At 56.3% G+C, this 1,336-nt stretch overlaps 1 protein-coding gene across 1 annotated transcript in view; it reads right to left on the bottom strand.

The window, feature by feature from the left end:
- Nucleotides 1–1,334, bottom strand: part of LOC104495580 (AN1-type zinc finger protein 5-like) — a gene marked incomplete at both ends in the record, with an annotated part of 3,259 nt that extends 1,925 nt beyond the window's left edge. The window contains 2 exons of the mRNA XM_010138562.1: nucleotides 528–621; nucleotides 1,235–1,334. Coding sequence (XP_010136864.1) covers nucleotides 528–621; nucleotides 1,235–1,334 — 194 coding nt within the window. The remainder of the gene's footprint in view (nucleotides 1–527; nucleotides 622–1,234) is intronic.
- Between the last annotated feature and the right edge of the window lie 2 nt (nucleotides 1,335–1,336).

Below are 1,336 nucleotides of genomic sequence, written 5' to 3'. Positions count from 1 at the left end.
GGAATGAATTGGTGATGATCTTTGTTTCCTTTTCCACCCAGTTACATCGTAAAAGCAACAGCCTATCCAGGCCAGCGCAGGGACAGGGAGAGAGTTCTGAGCCAGGACGGTAACGCACTGGCAGAGCTCAAGGCAGCACCATCTTCCCCTCACATGTGACTGAGGCCCCTGATGGGGCTGTCACAGCTCCTGGATCATCACTGGGTGCTCTCGTCTCAGACTGAGCTGAAACCCAACAGTTTAACACCACTAGTGCCAGTCAAGGGGCGCTGGCTCCAAGAGAACCAGGATGCCACTTTGCTTACCAGTGATTTTAACTACTGGGACCTGCCTACACATCAGCCATCATCATCAGGGACATCAGGGACACCTCAATCTTCCAGATAGACCAGAGTCTGACTAAACGTGTTCGATCCAGCCTCCACGGTGCTGGATCACAGATCCCCGTGGCCACAGGGAGGATGAGTGCCTGTCCCTTGTGTCCCAGAGCTGTAGACCCACACCCCCACCCCAGCCTATGGCCCTACCCGGCTGCCGCATCCTCAGCCGAGGATTCTCTCTCCGCGTGCTGCCCTGCGAGCGAATCCGAAGCCATGGAGCCGCTGGTGGGACCGCTGGGTGCTGTGAAAGACAAGCACAGTGTGGGTAAACTCTTAAAAACATCGGCAAGTTCCTCAGGCAGCCACAGAGGAAGCGGGACGAGCTGTCTCTCTGTTCTTACACCCTCCTCTGAATTAGTGAGGAGCTCTCTGTGGGGATGACACGGGGCTGGACGGAGCTCGCCCTGAGCAGCTATTCCTACACTTGAACAGGAGAGAGTCCTGGTAGCAGCATCATGAACCCCTCTGGAATCGGCTGCTCGTCTTCCCGAGAGCTGCAGCCCCGCTCAGCTTCGTCTCAGGGATCTGTCATGGCTCCCAGCAAGTAACTCGGGGAGCAGGAAACAGTGAAAACTCGGGGCCACTGTCAGCACAAGACAAGGTCTGTGGTCTACTGGAAGGTGCTGACTGGGACGAGGTTTCACAGACAACAGCCTCCTCACTGGGAAGGGAAGCGTTCGAAGGCTCGGTCGGGTCTTTGATTTCAAGGCTGGGGTCTACGTGGGAAGGGAAAACATGAGTTTTCTTCGAGGGACTAAATGCACTGGTGGCCAGTACCAGTATCAGGCTCCACCCCAGTTGCTTAACACACCTTGCACCCCGTGAAGAGAGATTTCTCAACAAAAGCACTCTACCTGGGGGGCTGATGCGGTCACTGCTCTGCTGCCTCTGCAGAAACTCCTTATAGCACACGGAGCACATCCCGTTGGTGCGTGGGCTGCCGTACAAGGCGGCGG

This window comes from Buceros rhinoceros, unplaced genomic scaffold (assembly GCF_000710305.1).
Source record: "Buceros rhinoceros silvestris isolate BGI_N320 unplaced genomic scaffold, ASM71030v1 scaffold24276, whole genome shotgun sequence".
Classification (NCBI taxonomy): Eukaryota; Metazoa; Chordata; class Aves; order Bucerotiformes; family Bucerotidae; genus Buceros; species Buceros rhinoceros.
The sequence above is the reverse complement of the archived record's forward strand: the minus strand, read 5'-3'. Positions and strand labels throughout refer to the sequence as shown.